The sequence below is a fragment of the Periophthalmus magnuspinnatus genome, chromosome 5, assembly GCF_009829125.3.
Source record: "Periophthalmus magnuspinnatus isolate fPerMag1 chromosome 5, fPerMag1.2.pri, whole genome shotgun sequence".
Lineage (NCBI taxonomy): Eukaryota > Metazoa > Chordata > Actinopteri > Gobiiformes > Gobiidae > Periophthalmus > Periophthalmus magnuspinnatus.
In genome coordinates this window covers 22,137,392-22,160,547 of record NC_047130.1, presented here as the reverse complement: position 1 = coordinate 22,160,547, position 23,156 = coordinate 22,137,392, and the positions used below count along the sequence as shown (strand labels likewise).

At 38.2% G+C, this 23,156-nt stretch overlaps 3 protein-coding genes across 4 annotated transcripts in view; all 3 read right to left on the bottom strand.

Moving 5' to 3' along the window:
• The window catches only part of iars1 (isoleucyl-tRNA synthetase 1), a 57,288-nt gene extending 40,570 nt beyond the window's left edge, over window positions 1-16,718 (bottom strand). The window contains exons 1-11 of the mRNA XM_033966122.2: window positions 16,655-16,718; window positions 14,957-15,080; window positions 14,342-14,498; window positions 14,047-14,166; window positions 13,882-13,964; window positions 13,304-13,421; window positions 12,242-12,389; window positions 8,795-8,882; window positions 6,349-6,409; window positions 6,114-6,209; window positions 3,282-3,404 (exon numbers count right to left, since the gene is read on the bottom strand). Of these exons, the coding sequence (XP_033822013.1) occupies window positions 3,282-3,404; window positions 6,114-6,209; window positions 6,349-6,409; window positions 8,795-8,882; window positions 12,242-12,389; window positions 13,304-13,421; window positions 13,882-13,964; window positions 14,047-14,166; window positions 14,342-14,498; window positions 14,957-15,075 (1,113 nt within the window). The 5' untranslated portion in view covers window positions 15,076-15,080; window positions 16,655-16,718. The remainder of the gene's footprint in view (window positions 1-3,281; window positions 3,405-6,113; window positions 6,210-6,348; window positions 6,410-8,794; window positions 8,883-12,241; window positions 12,390-13,303; window positions 13,422-13,881; window positions 13,965-14,046; window positions 14,167-14,341; window positions 14,499-14,956; window positions 15,081-16,654) is intronic.
• LOC117370646 (vimentin-like) lies at window positions 953-2,305 on the bottom strand. Its single transcript, XM_033966123.2, has one exon. The coding sequence runs from the start codon at window positions 2,244-2,246 to the stop codon at window positions 1,110-1,112; it is 1,137 nt and encodes a 378-aa protein (XP_033822014.1). The 5' UTR covers window positions 2,247-2,305; the 3' UTR covers window positions 953-1,109.
• Window positions 16,719-17,170: 452 nt separating the features above from the next.
• On the bottom strand, window positions 17,171-19,070 carry rpl29 (ribosomal protein L29). Of its 2 annotated transcripts, XM_033966578.2 has the most exons (4): window positions 18,997-19,070; window positions 18,547-18,600; window positions 18,413-18,477; window positions 17,171-17,320 (listed from the first exon to the last, which is right to left on the bottom strand). In XM_033966578.2, exons 2-4 carry the CDS (start codon window positions 18,581-18,583, stop codon window positions 17,216-17,218), a joined length of 207 nt encoding a protein of 68 aa, XP_033822469.1. In that variant the 5' UTR covers window positions 18,584-18,600; window positions 18,997-19,070; the 3' UTR covers window positions 17,171-17,215. The 2 variants fall into 2 exon arrangements, with proteins under 2 accessions (XP_033822469.1, XP_055077676.1); XM_055221701.1 differs by lacking the exon at window positions 18,997-19,070 and having other exon boundaries at window positions 18,547-18,620.
• Between the last annotated feature and the right edge of the window lie 4,086 nt (window positions 19,071-23,156).

Here is a 23,156-nt window from a genome sequence, read left to right as displayed (position 1 = left end):
TGAGGAAACAACATTTTTAAATATAGAAAAAGCTAACTGATGGCTAATTGGCATTTTATTAGCACTAACTGTTCGTTCTACACCAAATAAAGGAGGAATGAATAGCTGCCATTTTGACATAACTTTCTGTAATACGGTTCACTGTAATTCCATTAATAAAATAAATATTGTAAGATAAGTGAAGAAATCCTTAAATCAAAGTCAGTACAAAATCTTCCTTCATAGATTGCATAAGCAAAATTTTGTGAAAAAGATAAAGCATGTCATTAAGCATTTATATTCTTCCAGTTTACACCAACTGTATTAAAATGAGTTGTGTTTATAATTCAACTACCCTCTCTGCCCGGGCTAGATCCATCAGATTTCGCCCTGTTACATAAATTGAATTGAACAACTCGCATGTATTTAATGTGAAACCACAATGTAAAAATATATTGTTACTTCACAATGTAATGCAATAGAAGAAAGAAATGAAATTAAAAGCATTCACTACACACTTTATTAGGTAAAGATGCAAAGGTGTTTATTGGAAACCAAGTTGACTTAACAGATTTGAGCTTGTATTGAAAGTACAGAAGATAAATTATTTCTGTTAGAATCACAGATATTGACAGGACGGACATGAGTTAGACAAAAATACAGAGGAATGCGGAAAAGACCAGACTTCAAAAAAGGTACTAATTATAAAGCAAGACTGTCTATACAGGTGAGGGAAAGCTTCTACATTGATCAAGCATAACATTAAGACAACTTGCCTATTATAAGCAATCAAATCCATCCATTACTGTTCATTTTGTGGATTTTTGTGGATCTTTTGATAGATACAGACCAGTACAGAGCAGGACACCCAACAAGGAGTGCAATTTCAGCTATGCTCTCATGCAGTTGTCTAATCACCATAATTTAACTCCCAACAACCCATTTATCCTGCATCCAACACGTTATCTTTGACGACAACATGTTCTCTGGCCAAACATTAATAGGTAATAAAATGTAGCGAAAGTAGTCCTAATGTTATGTCCAATCTATGTATAACTATTTTTGCTTTCAATACAGAAGGAACTATCTAAAAAGGCACTATCAACTTCGTCCCCCTCTGCGTCGCGTCCTCAGGCATCTTTGGCGATCCCGAGTCTCGTCTCCTCCCCTTCCAGCAGCTTCCTGTAGGTGGCGATCTCCGCGTCCAGCTTGAGCTTTATGTGCAGTAGTTCTTGGTAGTCTTGGAGGTACTTGGTCATCTCCAGCTTGGTTTCACACAGCTGAGCCTCTAATTGGGCGATGACGCTCTCAAGCCCACCCACTTTATCCAGATGTGAGATTTCCATGTCTTCCAGTTGTTGTTCTAGGGCGGCGTTTCTAGCCCTCAACCCGTCAATTTGGTTCTGCAGCTCTGTCACTTGATTTTGGAAAACGCTAATCTCTTCTTTCATTGATTTAATTTGGTCTTCATGCTTGCCTGCGTGCTCTTTCAGGGTGTCGAATTTGCTTTTGTACCATTTTTCAGCCTCTTGGACATTTCTAGCAGCGACAGATTCAATTTCGGCCCTCATGTTGCGCAGATGAGCCGCCAAATCGGGTCTATCGCTATCCAGATCTGCGGTAATCTTTGAATCCTCAATTTGTTTCATTAGATCAGCAACCTCCTCATCGTGCAACTTCTTCAAGAACTCAATTTCGGCCACCAATTGCTCTATGCGCTTCTCCAATTCAGCCTTTTGCAGTGTGGCATTGTCAACATCTTGGCGAAACTCTCTTAAAATCATTTCAGCCTCTTCCTTTAGTGCAAGCTCTTCTTCTAATTTCAAACGCCAAACTTCGACTTCCTCCTCGAGATAACCCCTTTCGATATCAGCTGCTCCTTTCTCATTGGTCAAAGTTTCAATCAGATCACGCACCTCTTTGAATTTCAACTCGTACTCTTCGCCGATAGTAGTGGGGCCTCCCTTGTAGCGGTTTTGGAGGGCAGCTAGCTCGGCGTGGAGGGCGGCGTTTCTCTGCTCCAGCGCTTGTACTTTCTCAATGTATCCGGCAAACTTCACATTGAGTTCTTGCATCTCCTCCTTTTCGTTAGCATGGTGTTGGTGAATTTCGGTCCCCAATTCAACCGCGGTACCTCGAAAACCAGAGCGTCCGCGGCGATCATAAGAAGATCCACGGCATCTTGAAGGCGAGGGACTTTGCACACGAACTCTACTGCCCGAGCTGCTAACTTGCAAGCTCTTTTGGGTATAGGATGCAGCTCTCATTTTAGCAATAGAAGTAAGTAACCGCCTTTGTCTGTTCCGATGTTTCTCGTTCACCACACGGGATGAGACTGTTGCACACTTCAATCAACCCTGACTTTATATTGCCTGGTAAAGAATCTGTCGGACAGCCTTGAAACTAGCGCTTGGCCCAAACATATTTCAAAAGTAGAGTGTGACAGACACTTCATGGATGGTGGCTGTTTATTAGATAGCGCTGTACCGTGAGTGGCCGGGCAACTCTAGTACACTCCCTGGTCTTAGCACTGTGGTATGAAATAGTGATCAGATCATGTATGAATGCTACACTGCAGTTCTCACTCTTGATGCATGTAGAAGTGGGATGAGGTTGGGTGGGATGACGGTCAACAATGCCACAACATTGATTAGCTACACAAATTGCCCAGCATTAATATACAAATTATGCACAGTGACTGAACGCAGTCATATACAATGTATATAGCTGTGGTATTAAATTGCTCTACAGCGCCCCCTTGCAATTTTCAAGACAGTGGTATTTTAAAAAAATATATATTTTAAATAAACAAACTAACTTGCTGCCATTCTCCATGTATATAATGTTGCAATACCTGGAATTTTCTGCAGTATGTCATTTAATATATCTATCGCCACGGAGACAAGCAGGTGATTCTACCAGGCCAAGTTACACTCATACTAAGAATACATGATTTTCCAAGATTTTTTTTTTAATAAAAAATTCTCCTGTACTTAAATAAATGCTAAATAAACAAGTTTATTACCATACTGTGGAAAATTCCAGGAAAAGCAATATTATCTCTATGGAGAACGGCAGCAACTTACATACTGGTGTACTGTTTTTTTGGCAGACCCCCAGTGGAAAGCATTTGTGCTGTTAAAGCTATAAAGAAAAAAATACTTGCCAATACAACCTTTTGATTTCGTTTTCACAAAAATACATAGTTTGGACCAAGTGTAACACCACATTTGCTCTTAATCATGTCAGGATTTCAGATTTTTTGGCTAAACATCGGTGTAAATGTTTTGGGTGTCACTCACTTTGACATATTGTCCAGCGAAGTCTGTGACCTCTGGAGTGAAGCAGCCCGAGGCGTCCACAGGGCAGATCGGAGCCTGGTCCTTCTGGATGATGTTGTAGTCGGTACAAACACGGAAATCGTCCTGTGGCAGAGATGCAGAAAAATGACTGACACATATTTTAACTCACTTTTATATTTTCTATAGTCAGACATCATGAGACTGGATTTCAAACGTTAGCATTTGTTCTTTAAAAATATAGAGATTTTGTCCATGTAAATATTTTTAAATTTTTTTATTTATTGATTTTTTGCCTTATAATGCTTTAACCATTTTATTTTAGTGCCACTTTGACCATTGCAAGAAATTATTACATTATTCTTAAGCGTCACGGCATTTCAAAGTAGAAATTGGATTACAATTAACAGATATTATATTTGAAAATTAAAACAAAGGCATTTTAATTTTATATTATTTCATCTAAACTCAATCTAGCAGCCCAACAATCCTTTAAGTTATTGTGTTTGTCCAAAATATAGAAAAAGAGGGTTATATCTAGGAGAACATCTGGTGTAAAAAAAAAAAAAATTTAAAAAATCCTGCCAAAAATAAATGAATTGAGGTGTCCATAAAGTATTACGTGTATCGCTTCCAATTGTCAGTGATCGGATTTAGAGCCAATCCTCAGTCAGGTAAAGTACGTTGAATAATTTAGACTCAGTTTACAAGAATCAAATCTATTTCTTGTAAAATCCTTGCTTATGTTCATGTTAAGGTCATATTTAATTGTTTTTGATATTAAAAAAATAAAAATTGAAGAGAAAATTGTGGCCAATTAATACAAGGAAATAATGATTGATGTTTTTCCATATTGCCAAGCCCTTAGTAGTTGGAACATCAGCATATAATCCCTCAGTATCCCTCTATGATGTAAAGCCTATGGCACTTGTTACTCATTTGAATGCCTGTTTGGTGGCGTTGTCCGTAGCTCCAGTGGCATGTGGCAGTAGCTCATGAAAATCCCTGCCGTGTAAATGTATTCTGTCATGTCAGACCGAAGACGGATGGGCATCAGGGTCACTTCACAGATCGTCATGACAACATTAAATCTGTGAGGCTCAGGTCAGGGCCTCTCCGCTCACTGTAGATCTTCTCCAAATGTGTTTGTCCAACAGATTGTAGCTAGTTAGAGCTGTCCACTGCAAGATTGATGCAGTGTTCCCATAACATTACAAGTCCATGTTGGGGGAATTTATTTTGAAAAATGCCCTTAAACAGTATCTTTGGCATCATATTTCATTAATGTTAAGACTTATTTTCATGTTTTCGATCTTGAAAGAGGTCAAGTAGTCCCCCATTAGTGTCACGATGGGTAAAATAAACAGACAGATTCATATATACAATATACAGGATTTTTTTTAAATACATGTAAAAAGAATAGATCTGTTAGTTTATGTTTAGAGAACTATAACTATGATCGTCAGCAATAATTCATATTGCTAAGCATAAAAAAATCCACATACTGTTTTTGACCATTTTCCTGGTATCAATATTGTGATTCAACAGCTGTGATTGGTTAACAGAAACATTTACCAATAAATCATGGTGCACGTATATCACATTATACTTTTCAGTTGTAAAGATTACATGGGAAGTTCATTACATTTTTATTTTGTGCTTATTTAGAAGCATTTGCATGTTTTTGTTTTGTTTTTTAGTTTTGTTTTTTTTAAACGACAGACAGTATACTTAATATTTAAATTAATTTTGCAATCCCAGTAAAATAATTAGTTGAATTGACCAATAAAAATCAAATCGATCAAATGCCTACATAGTTACGAGCTATCTCCCACCTCTTGTTGCTTTACAGTGTCTGCATCTCGCTTGAGCCTCAGAGCCACATGTGCCCTTGAGAGGACATCAGAGCTATTACCAATAACCCACTCGATCTCAGAGACCACATTTATCACAGGAGTACATTAACATTTTTATAGTTGGAATTGCATTATCTAGTCCAGAGCAGTTCGAATCTACTGTAAAATGTGTTGACTGGCGCAGCATTGGTGGTCCTTATCAAAAACATTGGAGGTTGAGATGCACTTGTAGTAAAATCAAATATACTTCTTCACAACGTTTCTGTGTCTGACCGATGTTGTTTTTTTCATGGTCGAAGCTTTTTTAGAATGAAGAGTAAACGATGGCAAATAAGCTCTGACAGTGTTCTGACGATGATTTCAATAATTTCCCCAAAACTATGATTGAAATGATTAAAGACCCCCAACAAAACAGTTTATACAGTGCAATGATCTATATAAGAAAATCATAATAAGAAGGTCCTGGTTCACTTCTGAAAGAGTTGTGCGCTCAGATTTTGAGCAGCGCCCTCTTGGTATGAAAGTCTTTAAACAAATCTTCATAACCTATGTCATTTGTCCTTTAGTTCAGTGTTTGGCCCAAACAAACTACTAGTCTGCTATATCATTAAGGCTGATAGCCAACAGTCAAAAAGTGCATACTGCTAAGAAGGTCCTAAATTAAGCATAATCCTCTCCAGGGGCATGGAGAATTGGAGCCGTTTAAATAAGTCTATACACAATAGCTCCTGGATTCAACGTTTAGAGGCATCTTAGTGAAGGCAATTTTAGCATCCAAATGATCAGAACAACTCTGGTAAAAGGTGTATGAAGGAGCACAACCAAGATTACTTACCACCTACTCAAAAAGAAAGTGGGACAGAGCATTTTGAGCCCAAGTATGCAGGGTTAGTGAAATAAAACACAGCTCTGCAGGTATGTTTTTGATATGAGCACACTATAGGAAAACTAAACAAAAAAGAAAAGAAATATCACATACAGCTCCAAAGTACGGGGCCTGATGGACCACTCCTGTACCCTCTTCCTCCTTGACGTAATTATCCAGCACAACTTGGAACGCTCCTTTATCGCCACACTGAGAGAAAATCATCAAAAATCTTGGAATTAGAAAGATTAAATGAACATATGCATATAATACCATACAAATCTATACAGAGTGATTTAGCAAAGACATCATAATCATAGTATTATAAGTACAGGAACAGTCAACAGACCTTGGCAAAATACGGGAACAAGGGCTTGTATTTCTTCCCTTTCAAAACTTTGCCCGGAAATCTAACAATGAAAAGAGATGAGATATCAGGAATTAGGCCTTGTAAGGATCACATTGTTGAAGAAAATGGTAAATGAAAAGAAATACTCATCCAACAGGAAATGGAATGTAGACGAAAAGAGGTGGGCCATGAATAAACAGGAATAGTGTTATATACTGGAATATTTCAATGCCTTTTAGTTTGTTTAATAATGCAATATTTCCAATCAATGGTTCTTTTTAATATTGGAAGACCGAAATGAACCTCTTTGAAGTTTTAATGCAATAACTGATCCTTTTTATTTATGATTTAACACAACTTTAAATAAGGAAAAAGCTATTTATCAAATTTTAATAGTCAATGATATACTTTTTTATCCATATGTCTACAGCCAATGCAGCCAAGCCTGTGGTTTGGAACAGAGTTAAGAGATAAGAGGAAGAAACTTGAAAGGGTAATGATTTAAAGTGTTTACTGGATTTAAAAGTTTAATTTGTCGGCTTGTTCCAGTAGAGAGAAAAGCTCATACATCTTTCTTGTCAACAAATGTACAAAGCACTTCCCTCTGCACGTTTTTAACAAACAAAATAGTATTTTCACTAAAAGAGCCTGAAGTGCATCCATCAGCATCGCCATGTTTGTTTTGCCAAAGCACTTCACCTTTGGCATCCACCCAAACCACAATGCTGTTCTGTTATTGGTCTGAACCGCTGGTCAACTGGGCAATAGTTGGGTAACAGTGGGAGTCGGGCCAGGTGGATTTGTGAAGCTCATGAACTCACTGCTGGCGAGTTTGTTTGTTCTTAATAAGACAATCAAATCAAAATTGGAAATTGACAAAGAGTTAAATATGCAGGGGTAAAAAAAAAATCAAATAAAAAAAAAAAAAATCACCAAGCCCAGTGCAGTGATGTAAAGCAATGCAGTAGTACAACTTTAAGCCACATACAAACTCACTATTCTGAACTTATTAGAAACAGCACTTTGTAGGCAACACAGTCCACTATTAATCACATAAACACACCTGCGTCCCAGTAGATGGGGATTTTGTCCTTGCACTAGGAAAGATTTGTACCGATTAAAACATTTTTCAAGCCTCACATTTAATACCAGTCAATTTCTCCAATGCAAGGATGAATGGGCAGAAACCAAGCCAGGGAGTATTTCCAGAGCTTACAACCGTACGTGGTTGACACTACGGCTGCTTTCTGGTTTGTACAATTCCTTTTTATTTCATTTCTTTTTCCTCTAGGCTTTTGCTCTGGTATTGTCCAGTGAGCTGGGAAATTGGGGAGGTGATTTGCTTCTGTTGTGTGTGGTAAAATATGGCTTTGCTAAAAATCCCAATGGTTCCTTACTTCATCCATCTCCAACTACGGAAGACAGACCATAACCCAGGGGGATGTAATAAAATGAAGTGATGGGAAAGCTTGGACAGTTTTGAAGATTGTGCCAACTTTTTAAACAGACTATAAATGTTCAGGATTGGGTAGGAGTTACAGTGAACCATGAAGGCAGCATAGCATAGAGAAGCCGGTGGAATTAGTCTGATAGGAAATAGCTAAAAGGCTTGATAATGTTGCAATAGTACAAGAACTTACAACAGTGTTAGTCAAACTTCTAATGAAAAAAAAAAAACTTTCCAAGTGCCAGCAGATCTAACTTGGGTCTATAAAAAGGGCTATACTCAGCCTAACCAAGGTCTAAAGGAGGACTACATTGTGAAAAATGTGAATAATTTGGATTATAAGTCCAAAACAAGTCCACCAGTGGTACGCAAACAACATTTTGCAAAATACTGATATTAGTTTATAGTCAGCTGTGTGCAATGTGCAGCTAATAAAGGATTTTATTGTACCATAATCCGAATATATTCAAAAGCATGCTAGTTGTTGTTAGCTTTACCATCAAGGCAAAACTCTGCTCTAGCCCCTGAAAGTTGTAAAAAGCGATTATAAACGGTGACGGTGAATAATTCATGCTGGGAATGCAAGTGTAGTAAGTGAGGACTCTGAACCACTGGAACCAGTTTAAAATGAAGTTGTGCTTTTCATGTTTCTAAGATAGGTACAGTGCCATTAGCAGAAAATTATAGGATCCATCTGAGAATGATTTTTTTGATGTGCAATCCGTACCTTCAGTCCCCCAGAACATATAAAGTTACACTGACAAAATTGAATGTACAACTGAAATGGAAATGGAAACAAAATGAAGTTGTGTTTTTCACATTTTTAAGATCGGCATGGCGCCATTAGCATAAAATGACTGGACCCATCTTGGTATGGATTGCACATAAAAAAAAGTCATCCCTTCAGTTCCTATACTGGCAAAAATGAATGCACAACTGAAATATATTGGAAACATGCAAAATAGAATGTATTGTATTAAGAGCAGTACAGTGACTCACTTGTCGAGGACAGTGTATTCGCTCTCTGCCTTAAACAGAGCACTGAGCCTGGCCTCCATCATGATGTAGGTCCTGTCAGTGGCGTTATCTGAGGAAAAGAAATCAATGGCTTGGACGGTTAGCACTTCGCATACATTAAAACTGTCATAGGCAACATAAAAATCGAAATCCTACTCAAATTTAAAATGGATTTGAAAGAGCACAATATTTTAAGTCTCATGTTATGCTTTTAATCAAGTTTAATTCCTCCTTGAGTTCCATAATTTACATTGGAGATTTTACGCTTCAATTTTCTTTCGTTACATGGTGTCTCTTAATGAAAAAATAATTAAAACGAGCCAATGCAAACAGAGATATAGCACATCCATTCATAAAAAAGCGCATTCAGCATAATACATTAAATGAAATTATATTAAATTTATGAATTCAAAATCCAAATGCTACACAGTTTGGAGTCACTTTGTATTTATGCTATGACTTGTGTACGGCACTTTTGGCTACTTTCTAAATAAAAACAAACAATACATTGAAACATGCAGTGAAATATATTTTAATTCGACACTTTCTATTCAATGCTTATTCAGAACCATTCATTTAAATCTATTTTATTCAATTCGATTTTATTTATATAGCATATTTAAATGCAATTTCAGCTGCCCAAAGTGCTTCACATAAAATGTCTAAAAAAAACATATACAGATAAGAAAGTACATAGGAAAAGAACAATAAAACACCAAGAGATCCTGTCGTCAATCAAAACCCTTTCTAAAAAGACAACTCATTTTTATAGCAAATTATTTATTTACTTTACTGTGCAGCTCAACAGTGTGAACAAACATTACAAATAAGGTATTTGCTGACTCCTCTCAACTTGACTTATGGTAAGTGTGAAAGGTACATTTTTTAAGGCGACAAAATGGGAGAAAAGAGACAAGCAAATAAGGCTGCTAGCATTCCCAAGGACAGAAACAGGTGGATGTCAAACTATGAGAAGAGAAGGGGGACATTTAGCAGAATAACCAATAGATTCAGAGCCAGTGAGGATCATAAAGAGAGCAAGAGAGAGGGATGGAAGAGAGGAGGGAGGAGAGAGAGAAGAAATGAGGGAGAGAGGGACAGAGGGAGGAAGAGGCAGTGGAAAAAAATCATTAGTATGCTGAGGAGGTCTTCAGTGCAGCACCAGCATATAGATAAGACATGCTTCAACACTGCCCCCTGCAGGAGCTAACAGGGAAGTGATTAGTAGGGATGAAATCTAGGTCACTCTGAAATCCCACCAGTTTCTCTCAAAGGGGACTAAAAAAATACATTGGGAGGGCAACACCAAAACACTAGATCTGTCTCCAGGGGTTGAACAAGGATGGTCTTTTTAGGACGACCTCATTAGGAAAGTTCACGGGTGGTTTGAATACAGAACATGGGAATTGCAAAGACAAAATATATAACTGTTTATAAAGCCAAGGTCAGACAGGATTAAGAATTACAAAATGATGAGTTTGTGCAAAGCTAATGATCTACTGTTAAAATGCTTCATATTAACTTGAAGGTCGTTCAGTTAGTTTGTTACTACGGGTGGAATCTGAGGCAATTTGACTATTTATAAAATGAATAGTGTCACAGCCGCTGTTGTGCTGCGTTTTTATTTATAACTAATATTGTGTCTGTTTTGGAGGCGACCTGTATGCACTAGGGCCCAGCGCATCCACCCGACTATAAAAGGGACCACCTCCACACCCTGTCACTCTTCTGACTCAACTCTGGCCCTTCCGTCAGCCAATCTCCATAACGCACTTTAGCTCAATTTGCACATATTAATTGTAACTTGTAATCTATTGAATAAATACTCCAACAGAGAGCTTAAAACTTTTGAAGCCATGTCTGCCACCTTTCTTTGTTGCGGTCATATGAGAGGGGCCGCAACAATTTTATGAAGAAAATCATATTCCTGGGTTTCAGTATTATGAGAATTTAGGATTGTTGCCATAGCAATGTGTCCTCAAAATGGCACCTGTAAACAAGAAACTGAAACCCATGAATGCAGATTTTGAGTATTGCCACTTGTAAATTGAGCTTTTATTCTCAACGTGGTATTTCTAAATAGACTCGCATTTAGACAGATTTTGACACCATTATGAAGCTACAAATTTAGTAATCATTGAAATGGTGCAATCTACTTTCACACCAACCAGGGCTGGATGTTGCCAAGTAACGTTTTGCTACATGCTCTTATTGTGCTGAATAACAAAATGCATTAAGATTTCGTGTGCACAGTGGCCTAAATATATTGATTTATGAATAACTAACTTAGCAGATTGACTCTTAATGCCCTAGTAAGCAGTGTATGAGTCAAATATATTGCCATATCGATATATTGAATAGCCCTAACACTAATCAGGCTGGGATTTTTTTTATAAATCTAATACTGTAGCTAACGTGTGTTTTTCTAAGTTTGTGTTATGACTAAACTGTAGGCGTGTGCACATTTTACAATCTCAATTGTTCTGAACTAGTTGTGCCAGACGAGTTACATTTTGGCTAGACGCAATTCAGGTTATAAACTGTCAGGAACCAACTCACAAAATACACCAGACAATTTCTATTTGAATGAAAAGAACGTGATAGCAATAACTTGACCAGTTTGACACTGAAAAAATTATAAAATTAGGGAATGCAAAAGCACACAGCATAAGTCTCTTTTTTCGTCCAACTTTAATGTAAACCTCTTTTCTTTGCTAATACTATACAGATTCCCTGAGTAAGAATGTAAAGATTATTTGATTAGTTAATAATTTGGAACATTTAGGTCATAATATAATTGAAAATAATAAAATAAAATATGTACTGTACTTTTAATTCAATATATACTTTAAAGTGCAGGTCTAACACTGCGTGTGACAATACCTTTATTTTTATCATTAAGAAAGATTAAATTTGTAAAGCGAGTCCATTTTTAGGATTTCGACCAAAGAGCCAATCCAGAGTCAGGCTTTTGAAGGTAACCACTCGTTTAGCAGGGACTGGGTGATTAGCAAAGCTGTCAATCAAAACTGTTGGTAACATTTGTGGGAGCGACCTCAGGGAAAGAAGGTGCCTGATTTGGCTGTTATTAATGTCCATGTCTTGAGTTACGGACACAATAGCAAAATAAAAATACCAGGATAGTGTAGAGCGGGTTAATCTGGACATTTTAAGCCTGACAGCAGCAGGGAGAGGGGCGACAGTTTTTCAACACAAAGTCAGAGTTGATGGAGCCAGAAGCGCACCCATGATCAATTCCTATTTGGAACACGGCGGCTAGCGGGTTGGCCATGTCCATTTATATAAACAGTCTATGATTAGACACTAGACTAGACAATAGCATCAGAACTTTGTGTTGTTAAATTGGTACCCCTAGCCCTGAGTAAAAGTTTTATGATTTAAATGAAAGAAACCAGGCTTATAACTCACCTTTGACTTTGACATACAGGAACTCCGGGTTGACACAGAGAGCCAAGTTACTGGGGAGGGTCCATGGAGTGGTGGTCCAGGCGATCAGAGAAACATCCTCATTCTCCAGAAGAGGGAAGTTCACAATCACAGAAGGGTCCTGCACATCCTGAACATCAAATTATATAAAGAAATTAAACAAGAGCATAATTTCTTGTGTATAATATGACATTTAGCAAGAAATGAAGTGGCCAGCAGGGATATACAATACAAGACAAACATAAAATACTGGGAATTTACACTCATATTTTTCAGGTATTTTCATACAATTTCTAACAAAGCCACTTTAATAAAAGAAACAGAATTGTTATTGAAAGTTTGAATAAAAACAAAACGGTATAGCAATACATTAGTAGGGCTTTTAAGATTATTTGTATATAATTATAAAAACTAAAAATAGTCTAAGTCACACAATCAGAAAGTTAAATCAAATAAAGCTAGTCACATACTAAAGGTGTTAAACAATAGTAATAAAAGTTTGGATTTTACTGTTGTTAGGTCACTTGGGAATAATTGTTAAATTGTGACCATTCTTCTCACAATAATCGTAAAAACAAAATTTGCTATATCCCTCATACAAGCTAGACAGGATCTCTTGGTGTATTATTGTTATTTTCCTACATATCGTATTAGTAGATTTTTATTTTGTTGACTCTCATGTAAAACACTTTGGGCAGCTGAAGTTTTTAAATGTGCTATACGAATAAACTTGATTTTAATAGTTTGTTTCTTGTTTTGTTTTTTCATCTTAGCAAAGAACTGTCATACCTAAAAGCATTGACGTCAGAATCCTTGTACAAGGACTCTTAGAACATTGGATCAAAAATATATTTTTGTCAGTTCTCCACAGACATCTCTTGAAACATTTCAATGAAGGGCAATCCCAGAGCTCCAGAACATGATTTAGAAATTTAGTTAGAAATAGAAAAGGCAAAGGATCCAGGGCTCGACTAGTGGTATGGTTTGTTATGCCATTATAGCTTTATTCACCACCAGTAGCACCACCATATACTAAAAATTTACCTTATAGTTCTGATGGGCCTCGAAGTTGGACAGAGGAGTGTTGCAGGCCGTGGAGAAGGGCATGACTTTGACACCTCGATAAACCAGACCCTTGTCATACAGCTGCTTAAACACCCACCTGGAAAAATGAATAAAATAAATAATAAATAATAATAAAATAAATAACACATTGTTTACAATTAATACAAAACCAGTAAGGTGAGCTGTAGAATCAGGCTCAGATGAATTAGCCAACATTAATATTGCAAAAATGTAAACATGGCATAGGTTTATAGGTACTATTCTTGTCATTATTACATCATGGGGAAAAAAATGGCGGAATGAAAATGAGTATTTCAGCTCAGATACTACTGATGGGTAGAAACAATAGTTAACTGGGATATTGCAATTAACACTTTGATTCTAAAATAAACCTAGTTCTCCATATGATATAAGCCAGATAGTTTAAATAGATAGATAGTAGTCAGATAGTATAACTGGCACTCCAAAATTCTCATACAAAAGGCTGAACACATAATATAATCACTTGGGAGGTTCTTGGGTTTATAAACAAATGTATTAAAAGTTTAAAAATCTACCAAACTGTCTCCATGAACCAGGGATAAAGGGTCTTATAGTCATTCTTGAAGTCAATCCATCTTCCCATTCGTCTCACTGAGATCTAAAAATAAAAAATATTATTGTGAAAATAAATCAAATAAATGAACGCAAATCACGTAAATTAACACCGGTGGATAACATACCTCCCATTCATTGGAGTATCTCATGACAATGTTCCTGCACTGTTTGTTGTACTCAGCAATCCCCATTTTGGCCACATCCTCAGGACCCTTGATCCCCAGAGTCTTGTCAATCTCATACTCCTACAAAGAAAAATGTAGTGGATACAAGATTCATTTTTCAGAACAGCACATTTGATCCTTTTAGTTTGACAGGGATCAGAACAAGAAAGTGTATTTTTTTAATCAGCTGTATTGTTTCCTCTATACAATGACAGTGTACTATTCAAATAACAAATTATAAAAAGTTTGTATTTACCACTGGCAGGCCATGACAATCCCAGCCAAAGCGGCGGTCTACGTGGAAGCCGCTCTGGTGAGCAAATCTGGTCACAATGTCTTTGATGGTTCCAGCCAAAATGTGTCCATAGTGAGGCAGACCCGTCGCAAATGGAGGACCATCATAAAAGGTGTATCTAGAAACAATATTATGTGTCACTGCAGTTAGAAAGACTGATTTCAATTTGGAAATTTGCTCTTTGTTATAATTGTAATGTGTGACTGTGAGCTAGTGTGTCAAAGTGATTTCACTTGTAACTATTATTTCAGAATATTACAGGAGATACAATATAAAACTCTTGATTTACAGAAACAGTATACACTTTTAATGCAAAATCAGATTTTAAGGGCTAATATACATAACCCACGATAGTAGTATGAGCAGTCAGTGTTTGCATAGAAATAAGTTTCTGAAATGTATTCAACATAAAAGTGAGTGTCTTTAGTCCAATGACTTTGCAAAACAGTTTTGACATGTGGCCATACCGGCTTGCCAAACCCTAATCTCATCATATTTCAGAAGCTAAAACAAACATACTTTGGCAAAAGTAACTTATTTTGTAATGATTGAAATACAGTATATTTGCAGCAGTACCTGGGCCTGTTCTTGGACTGTTTGAGACATTCCTGGAAACAGTCCTTGTCTTTCCAAAACTGCAGGACCCTTTCCTCTTGAGAGGGAAAGTTGATGGTCTCAGGAACTGGTTCCACCATGGCGTCTGCACGTAAACAAATGAGACGTTCGTGACATACAATTAATATTCATCCATAACAAAAAATTCAATTCTGCGAACTGGACACAAGTTTTAGAGTGAAGACGTTTCAAAGCTCATCCAAGCGGCTTCTTCAGTTGTGGCCAGATTGCTGGTGGACACTGCCTTAAATCTATCTGAAGGGAGGAGCTGACTACACCAGTTCACACCATCCACTGCAGTACAAAGTCAGAGTTTTTTGAACACTATAACAAAGGGCTCAAGTGGTTCCTACAAGCACAGAGGGAAAAGGGAAAAAAGAACAACATGTCCAGAAAGCCCTCTCTGCTTGTGGACATCCCAAATGGGCCTTCAATGCATTTAAGTGAGCTAAAACACACCACCGAAAATAAGAACCTAGGAGAAAAGGTGTAACTATTCCCTACACAGCTGGTGTGTCTGAAAAGCTTCAGAGAATTTTCAGACAGCATGAAATCCTGATTTATTTCAAACCCACAAACACTTTAAGACAGAAACTGGTTCACCCAAAGGACAAAATCCTGAGCCACAAACAAATAAATGTGGTTAACTCCATTCAGTGAAGTGAAGGCTGCAGTGAATGCTATATAGGAGAAACAAAACAATCATGTCGCTAAAACAGCTCGGGACCCTAATCTGCCGTACTTCTCCATCTCAAAGCGACTGACCACTTCTTTGGACAAAGTGAGGTACGTACAATCCATGTCTGAACAGGAATGGGGGGCAAAGACATCATTTATCCCCCATGTATAATAACATCCTCAGACATAAATCAAAACAAGGAAAACAACAGCAGGGAGAGCTAGTATGCCAATAGGTGTGACCGATCAATCATGCTAAATATGACTTAGGGACAGTTCACACTTAGTGCAGTTCAATAGACTTAGCTAACAAACAGAAACTGTAAACACATAGGAGTGTTACTTTCAATGCAGTTAGCTCCTCCCTTCAGGTACATATAAGGCAGTGTCCACCAGCAATTTGAGAAACATGTTCATTATAAAACGTTTGTCCAGTTGACAGAATAGAATTTTTCGTTTGCTATGGCTCATAACTGGACGACTGAGGGATCACAGGCATTCAACTATAACTGTACATACTACACTTAAACACCTGCATTTAAACACAGAGAATGGTAGTACACAGCAAAACGAGCTCCACATAGTGCCAAGAAAATCAATTCCACATTTGACAGATAACCTGTTAGAAACTACAGCATGGGCAACATAAACTGAAGACCAAAGTTTCAAATAGTGTCTGTATTAAAAGCAACATTGTTAATCTGTCAGTTATCCACAGTATCCACGATGGAGAAGTACTTTTCTAAAAGTTATATGCAACAATCTTTCCAAGTTCACCGGCACTTCTCTCAGACTGAAGGCAGCTGTTATTAGCCGCTCAAGCTAACCAGCTATAATACTGCAAATATGACGCTACTTCAGCAGTGCATACACAATGACAAAGTTGGCGATTATTTGTTTGTAATATTTATATAATGTCGGTAAATGCCGAGGGCAAAGTTACTTTAAATCGGGCCGCATAGATTCAATGAATATACTCACATGTTCCTGAGTGCGGCTCCGGAGAATGATGCAAACTGAGGCCAACGTGAGCGGAAGTGACGTAGTGACGTAAAGTCCATGATAGCGCCCTCCGCTGTGAGCTTATTTCCAGTCAGTTTTATTTCAGAATATTCATAGATCTATGCTTCCATCAAAATATTACTCAGTGTAAGTCTTGATTTTATAGAAACCGTATAAATTTTTATAGCTATCAACAGAATGGGACTGGTCACTTTAACGCAAAGAATTTTAGCTCCCATGTCTGTAAATTTAGTCACCACACATAAACCACATCTCTGAAGACAACAGGCTGCACATAAATATAAATACTAAAATGTTTCTCCGTTTAACATTCACTTTTAAGTTCAAGCACTTTATCACACTTTCCCTTTGTGTAATACTTTTAAATTCTTACAGAAAACTAAAATAGCAGGGATTATGAATTAAAGCAATTATTAATTTATAATAGCTGACATGACAAATGTTGGTATCAAATAATCATCCCAGAAACAGAAATAGTCAACAAAGCATAACTTTATTAACACAAAGAGTGGAAACAGTTTATTTCGGGGCGACAGCAGGGGCAGGGGCCTTATTCTGAGCCTTCATGCCCTTCTTGTTATGCTTCTTGGCAAAACGCATGTTCCTCAGGAACTTGGGATCCACCTGTAAAAGAAATTATAAAAATCTGTCAATGCGAGTATACAGGACACAAAATAATTTAAAAGGTTCCTTAACTTTTGAATACTAAAGGGGGCTGGCTGTGTACACAGAATGTTTTTTCAGTTCATCCTACTGCTTAACATTGATACAAATGTTTGGGAAAAAACATTTGTAGCCCTCAAAAAATATGAAATGCCATGAAATAAAGAAACTTCTTAGCAAAGCGTCACCCATAAACTTCACCATGTCCAAGAACAGAATGCACATACAACTAAAAAAGAAATTTCACTAAGCAAAGAAAGTGGGAGAAAAAGACTAAAGAAATTCTAAGATTCAGCATTCATGCCCATACCATGGCTTATAATGATCATATCCCAGGTATCCAACTGAAAATGTGTCCAGTGGCGATGGAGCAAGTGTGACAAATGTTTATGTTCATATTCACTATTAACTGCATGCACAAAGGCCCATAGCCTGCAGTTATTCCACACATGTGACTGGTTCAAAGGAAAGATCTGACCAATGCAAGACCAAAGAAACATTTGACATCTGTGATGCTGTAACGCTGTGTTTGAATATTAGTTAAGTATATGCAATTTGAGCTTCAATCTCCACCTTAAGATTTTGATGTGCGATACAGTGTCTTGTTTATTATAACTGGGCACTGCTATGGGTAGGTTGACACATCTCTGGGTAAGCTGCCACATCTTTGCAAATTCATACATTTAAGATCGCATAAAATGTAGGTGTGCATTTGGCGCATAAAGACTAAAAAAATTGCATGCCAAAATCCATCATGTAAAACATTTCCTGTGCTAACGCAAATACAATCTTTTAGTACGGATGCCAAAACACAGAAAATCTGACAAAACAGTCTTACAAGAACATAACAGGTGACCACTATGACCCAATAAGTTAACTTACAAAATTAACAGTTTGATATTGAAACCTTCAATCTTCTCCAAAAACACTAGAGCAATGCCAAACACTATTGATGCACAACTTTTGGACAACCACTGAGTCATGCACAGCTAAGATGTGACAACTCAAACTACAGCTTTTACCTACTGCATGCTACACACTGTATTTACATACCCCCTTTAGAGACTCGTAGCGCTGAGACCTGGGCTTCTTGATGCCATTTCTGTGGTGTTTACGAGCTGTACAGAATAATACACATTTAATATATACAAATTTTACACAATCTATATTCAACAAGAACAACTTACCCTGGTTGTGAAACGTGTGGTTCTTTGACTTTGCCATTTTGGGGACTGGTTAATCTAAAAGAGGGAAATCTTGGGTCAGTATTGCTTCGCATCTAACCCTGATGCTACCCGGTTCATAATATTAATCTAAATAACGTCTAAAAATTATATTCTTAAAACTGAATAGTCGCCTATCTTAAGAGTACTAGGTTTTGTAAGAAAATGCTAAAATAGTTAATAAATAATTGAAAACTATATGCGTCCAATGCACAGGCGGTTCACTTAGCTCCAACGCCTTAGCCCACTTTAAAACGTAATATTTAGGATGTATCACCATTTATCGTCTAAAATTTTGAATGGATAATGAAGCGGGGATATGTATGCATTAAAATATATTGTCAAATTAACCTGTACGTGTTTATAACTTAAAGATTGACAAAGATTAAAAATGTAACCCGGTGAAAAATATACCTGCCACACGAACAGACGACAACCGGAAGAGAGAGCGAATCACACCGGAAGAGAATAAAAAGGTATGGCGCGTGTGTTTTTGTTACAGCGACCTCTTATGGTAGAGTTTATATTTGAGAAAAGCGGCCACGAGATGCCACTGTCCGTCTATGTTTCTATGTATGTATGGGGTTTCAGATGACAGCAGATCATTCTAATAGACAAATTATATTGAATGTACGTGGGGGCAGTTAAAATAAATGTTGTTCAAATGCAAACTGTTGTAATATAGCTACATAACAGGGTCTTACTGATAGAAATGATCAGGTTCAGCATTTTTGGATAGGCCTATTGTGTTTTGCCCCTCATTCAATAACCTGAAAACAATATGAGTTAGGGTCATGTTTAGTCTTTTTTATTATAATCACACCATAGAGATCCTCTGATACCAGATCTTTTCAATTTGGTCTAATTTTCATTACTATATTTCTCATTATATTCAGAAAAGATGAAAAACATATATTCTTACTGTGAGTAGTAGTAGTAACAGTCCACCTTCAACCCCATTATTGTGAATTAAGTAACAGCAGGGCTATTCCTAAAGTTAAATTTGTGTCCGTATGGCTTGTATTTGTATCTCACTTCTAAAACATAACCATCGTAGTTATTGCTTGAGTTGTGAACCAAAATAATAACAAATTCTGCTTATTTTTTATATTTCTAGACTATAATGTGAGACAAATACGAGCATATGTAGACCTAAAACATAGTCTCGTAATAAAAATCTATCTGTGTGATCCAGTTATAAGCGATAACAACAGGACCCCGAGCCATCAGTCTAGCACAGTGGGAGCAGCGATTAGATTTCTCATTTCTGCTTCCTCCTTGTGGTCTCATGTAATCTGACCTCACCATGATCTCTGTGACCCACCGGCTGCTCTTATAACAGTATATAATGATTCCCTATTGTGGCAGGCTTGTCTTTGCACAATTTGTCCAATTACTTCAATTACACCATCTAATACTTCACCCTGAGACTACCGTATGGCCATGTAATAGTCATTTCACCTTTTACAATGAGTTAATGAGATTCAGAAATCATTGCTAATGTTTGGGAGTAATTATTTTAATAGCCCGTAGCTGTAGCAAAGAGCCCTGTGTGTAATTAGGTGCTATTACGCCCATAGATGCCAGTTCAAAGAGAACGATTGGATACTTGACATCTTCAGAAGTGACAGACCAGAGTTGGTTTTTAATGTTGTGATTATGCAATGTGTTACCTTTATCTGTCTGCCAAATGTGCTTCATAAAAAAGGTTTAAAAACGTGTTAAAGACACATTGGTGGAGGAGAAGGTGTTATATTTTTCATTCACATCATTTCTTCATTGACTTAAATTGACGACTGACAAAGCAGCACATTTTCATATTTCTTTCTGTTGTTGAAAAATGGCTGCGTGACTTTTGTGAACCGTATAAAGGTAAAACATGGAGGGGGAGATAGGGGGTAGGTGAAAATAGAGCTTTTCAGAACATTCAAGTTTTGAATGCAGGACAAGACAGAAAAATAATGAGGAGATCAGTGGTGGAAGAAGTACTCAATTTTGTTACTTGAGTAAAAGTACAGATACAGAGGTAAACAGTTACTCGAGTAAAGCTAAAAGTATCACATGAAAACATCTAATTAAGTAAAAGTACAGATACAGAGGCAGTTACTCAAGTAAAAGTAAAAGCATCACATGGAAAAAAAAATCAACTTAAATGAAAGTATTGAATGTACTTTAAGAGTAAAAAGTAAAAGTATTTCACACATGTTAATTTGTGTTGGGTAGAAAGTACAGATACCTGCTCTCAAATGTAGTGAAGTAAAAGTAAAATGTATCCACTGTAAAATCTACTTAAGTAAAGTACAGATACCTAAAATACATACTTAAGTACAATACTTTACTGCTTGTTCTTTGTTACCTTCCATCACTGGAAGGGACACTGTTAATGTGGTTTAAAACTCATAAAAGTGGATTCTACATAACTTCTCCTCTTTAAAGAATAGTCTATCAACCAGATGTGCTCCATTTTGATTTGGCCGTACATCATTAGAGACCTTAGATTATTTATTACTGCATAAATCTGGTGGTCTACATCACTTCCATTACCGTTGTACTGTACGTATTTAGTTTTAGGGCTGTGCATTAATAACATTTTCAGATCAAGATTCACTCATTTCTGATCTATGTTTTTCAGAAAAAGTAAAAGTATCATATGAAAAAATACACTTAAGTAAAAGTATTAAAGTACTTATTTAAAAATGAACTTAAAGAGAAAAAAAAAAGAAAAAGCTATTTGGATGGATTTTGATGAGAATTGTGATGAATGAAATCATTGAATAAATATTTTTTTTCTGGCTGTTTTTATCTGTATATTTTTCTTTGCTCAAACTATGAACTTGATAAAAAAAAAAAAAATTAATAAATAAACCCTGAGACTTTTCAGCAGGTCTCAAGAAATAATAATAATAATAATAAAAAAAACTTTTACTTTTCAATCCAGTAAAAAACGCAGTGGAGTAGAAATGTAAGTAGTAAGTAAAGGTAAAAAAGTATTCACTAAAATCCAATCCAATTTGTCCAATTTAGAGTACAGATAGCTAAAATTTGTACTTAAGTAGCATACTTTATTACTTCATTATGTTCCACTACTGCACATCTCCTGTATCAATATATGTTTATGAGCCTGAGCTTGTGCGGGAGGTTGAGCGTTACCGGCTAGATATAGTCGGCCTCACCTCCACGCACAGCTTGGGCTCTGGAACCCATCTTCTTGAGAGGGGTTGGACTCTCCATTTCTCTGGCGTTGCCCGCGGGGAGCGGCGGCGAGCTGGTGTGGGCTTGCTCATTGCCCCACAGCTCAGCCACTGCGTGTTGGGGTTCACTCCGGTGAACGAGAGGGTCGCGTCCCTGCGCCTTCGGGTCGGGGACAGGTCTCTCACTGTTGTGTCGGCCTACGGGCCAAACAGCAGTGCAGAGTACCCGGCCTTCTTGGAGTCCCTGGGAGGGGTACTAGACAGTGCACCAACCGGGGACTCCGTTGTTCTCCTGGGGGACTTCAACGCCCATGTGGGTAACGACAGTGACACTTGGAGGGGCGTGATTGGGAGGAACGGCCTCCCCGATCTGAACCCGAGCGGTGTTTTGTTATTGGACTTCTGTGCTAGTCACAGCTTGTCCATAACAAACACCATGTTCGAGCACAAGGGTGTCCATCGGTGCACATGGCACCAGGACACTCTAGGTCGGAGGTCGATGATCGACTTTGTTGTCGTGTCATCTGACCTCCGACCGCGTGTCTTGGACACTCGGGTGAAGAGAGGGGCTGAGCTGTCAACTGATCACCACCTGGTGGTGAGTTGGATCCGCTGGCGGAGGAGGAAGCCGGACAGACCTGGCAGGCCCAAGCGTATTGTGAGGGTCTGCTGGGAACGTCTGGCGGAGCCCTCTGTCAGGGGGGTCTTCAACTCCCGCCTCCGGGAGAGCTTCTCCCTGATCCCGGGGGAGGTTGGAGACATGGACTCCGAGTGGGCCATGTTCTCCACCTCTATTGTTGATGCGGCTGCTCGTAGCTGTGGTCGTAAGGTCTGTGGTGCTTGTCGCGGCGGCAATCCCCGAACCCGGTGGTGGACACCGGAAGTAAGGGATGCCGTCAAGCTGAAGAAGGAGTCCTATCGAGCCTTGTTGGCTCGTGGGACTCCTGAGGCAGCTGATGAGTACCGGCAGGCCAGGCGTGCCACGGCTCGGGCAGTCGCAGAGGCAAAAACTCGGGGTTGGGAGGAGTTCGGGGAGGCCATGGAGGAGGACTATCGGACGGCCTCAAAGAGATTCTGGCAAACCGTCCGACGCCTCAGGAGGGGAAAGCAGTGCTTCACCAACACTGTTTACAGTGCGGGTGGAGGGCTGCTGACCTCGACTGGGGATGTTGTCGGGCGGTGGAAGGAATACTTTGAGGATCTCCTCAATCCCACTGTCACGTCTTCCGAGGAGGAAGCAGAAACTGGGGACCCAGAGGCGGACTCGTCCATCACCCTGGCTGAAGTCACTGAGGTGGTTGGCAAGCTCCTCGGTGGCAAGGCTCCGGGGGTGGATGAGATCCGTCCTGAGTACCTCAAGTCTCTGGATGTTGTGGGACTGTC

Excerpts from the sequence above, each read along its gene's own strand:
- rpl29 (XM_033966578.2), bottom strand. The coding sequence starts at position 18,583 with ATGGCAAAGTCAAAGAACCACACGTTTCACAACCAGG. Across the intron at positions 18,478-18,546 it reads CCACACGTTTCACAACCAGG|CTCGTAAACACCACAGAAAT; the intron begins GTAAGTTGTTCT and ends TATTCTGTACAG. Across the intron at positions 17,321-18,412 it reads GCTACGAGTCTCTAAAGGGG|GTGGATCCCAAGTTCCTGAG; the intron begins GTATGTAAATAC and ends TTTCTTTTACAG.
- LOC117370646 (XM_033966123.2), bottom strand. The coding sequence starts at position 2,246 with ATGAGAGCTGCATCCTATACCCAAAAGAGCTTGCAAGTTAGCAGCTCG.